Here is a 2,309-nt window from a genome sequence, read left to right as displayed (position 1 = left end):
AATATTCAACTGGCAAAAATTTCAAATTCTTTCAGTTAAATATATTCTTTGTTTTTGAAGTGACATTAATCTGATTTTAAATAGCGTGACTGTTTGAATAAATGTGATTTTGAAACGATTTAAAATAATTTTTTAAACTAATAACTAGCATTTAAGTTTTAATTCATCATGAATAAAAAAGTATTATCAGGAAGAATTATTAGCTTATTATGTCTATATTTTTCTGCAAATTGCACACTTATCTCCAGATTGTTTCGATAATTCAAGAGTTCAACAATTATTGTAAGTAAATATGATAAATGTAAGTTTTATCTATTATAGTTTCAGAAAAAAATTTTGAAGTTATAAAATCAGATTACTTTAAACTTCACCTACTACTACTCAAAGAAGAAAACAGGACAATAAAACTGTTTTGATTTCATAAGCTGATTTATTTACATTCAAATACAATCCATCTGATAATATTAAGATTCAATTAATATTGACAGTATTTAAAAAATAAATATTACAAAAGTGCAATAATTTTAATAAATTCAAAAAAAATCCAATTACTTATCATTAGATTAATTTTTATGTTGTTGCAAAAAACAGATGAAAATTTTAAAATGAAGTCAAAATATGATATTTTTTAATTGAAATTAAAATGTGCTGCAAATAAAAGCAACAAGATGATGATGATGCATATTGAAATTTTTATTAATAGAAAAAATTCAAATAGTGTGAAAAATTGGTCACTTGTAACGTTGTTGAATAATAATGAAATTAAAATTCTTCGCCCATCTAAAATTAATAATGATGATGATAATAGTGATGATAAAAGATGAATTGAGTTATGCTGTAAAGTTGACAAGCGCTTTGTTCATCAATGTTCAGTGGTCCTTAAGGAGGAAATCTGTCGCGGCTGTGCGTTTGTGTGAAACGCCCTTGGCTTGGTTCAAAAGTGACCGTCATATGGTCATCTGCATGGAAAAGCATATGGCATCGCTTTTCGGTATAGAATACAAACAAAACTGGCAAAACAGAAATAAAGACAGTTGAAAAATTTCCGCTTGTCTGAGCAGCTTCTACACAGCGCGTCGCAGTTGTAATTCAAATAATAAGTCCGCTTGGTGCAAGCGTAGCTTCCACAGATTGTAATGTGCTGGTCATCTGTCAACGCCTATTTTCCTACTTTACTCAAAATTGCTACATAAAAAAGTGTCGTAAATCATTTTTTATAGTTTTTTCTTGTTAAAAGTCGTTGAGAAACAGATAGTTGTTTAATGGCGTACAGTTTGCTTCTCAATGGGTGTCTGGGTAGTTTTAATAATACTTGTTAACGTCCATTTGCAAGCGCTTTAATGACAATTATCAGTGTCATGTCGTTTCATGCAGCCTCATATTTTCATTCAAATGGAACTGCAAATTAAATCTAGATTTTTTTTTCAAATTTGTATTCACGTTTTGAAATTAGTCATCGATTTAGAAATTTAACATCTGGTGTTGTTTTTTCTAGCTAGCATCGTAGGACAACGCAGAGCAGAGCAAAAATTTCGATCCGCACTTTTTCATATAATCCAGCAATGCCAGTTTATTCTTTTACCAATTATCACGAGCACAAAAATTTAAATTTAGTTAACTGATATTATGCTAATTAATTTATACTAATGTAATATTTTTTTTGTAAATAAAAAATGTTTTTACTTAAATAAACAATACTGCGTGTAGCCTTTAAATTGATACAGTGTTGTCTGGCAAACACATGCACACGTAAATTTATGTATGTATATAGTATTTTTTTATATAGTAACATCACTGGATCATTAATTATAAATTAGAATCGCAATTTTGAAAGTTTATGACATAAAAACATTTTATAAAATTTAAAAATATATTTATTATATTTAATCTTTATTAATTAAGAAATATAATGGCGCACTTGAATTTTCACATTGTTTTATTCCAAATAAACACACATGCACATTTTTAGCATTAATAAAAAGTTAATTTTTTAGTGAGAAATTTCAAAATTTATGCTTAATGATAAACTTTAGCAAATACAAAATTCTGAATATGCTTTGATGTTTATTTTTCTGAAACGTAACGCAGGTATTTAGTTAAAAGTTTAATTTTATAATTTTTGTTTCATTTCAATATTCTAAAATGCATTTTACTTATGAAATACAATTTTCATAATTTCCTGCAAAAATGACGTCATTAGGCACTAAACATTAAACTCAACTGAGAACTGATTTGCAAACTAATGAATTCTTTTATTTCATAAAGCAAACATTAATCTAGGAATATTTTTATAATATTTTTTATGAAAA

At 26.7% G+C, this 2,309-nt stretch overlaps 1 protein-coding gene across 1 annotated transcript; it reads left to right on the top strand.

Moving 5' to 3' along the window:
- Positions 1-209: 209 nt before the first annotated feature.
- Positions 210-1,038, top strand: Tsp_01073 (hypothetical protein). Its single transcript, XM_003376817.1, has 2 exons — positions 210-282; positions 809-1,038. The coding sequence occupies exons 1-2, from the start codon at positions 210-212 to the stop codon at positions 1,036-1,038; spliced, it is 303 nt and encodes a 100-aa protein (XP_003376865.1).
- Positions 1,039-2,309: the final 1,271 nt, after the last annotated feature.

This window comes from Trichinella spiralis (assembly GCF_000181795.1).
Source record: "Trichinella spiralis strain ISS 195 chromosome Unknown Scfld4, whole genome shotgun sequence".
NCBI classification, from domain to species: Eukaryota; Metazoa; Nematoda; class Enoplea; order Trichinellida; family Trichinellidae; genus Trichinella; species Trichinella spiralis.
This window is presented reverse-complemented; position numbering and strand designations above follow the sequence as displayed.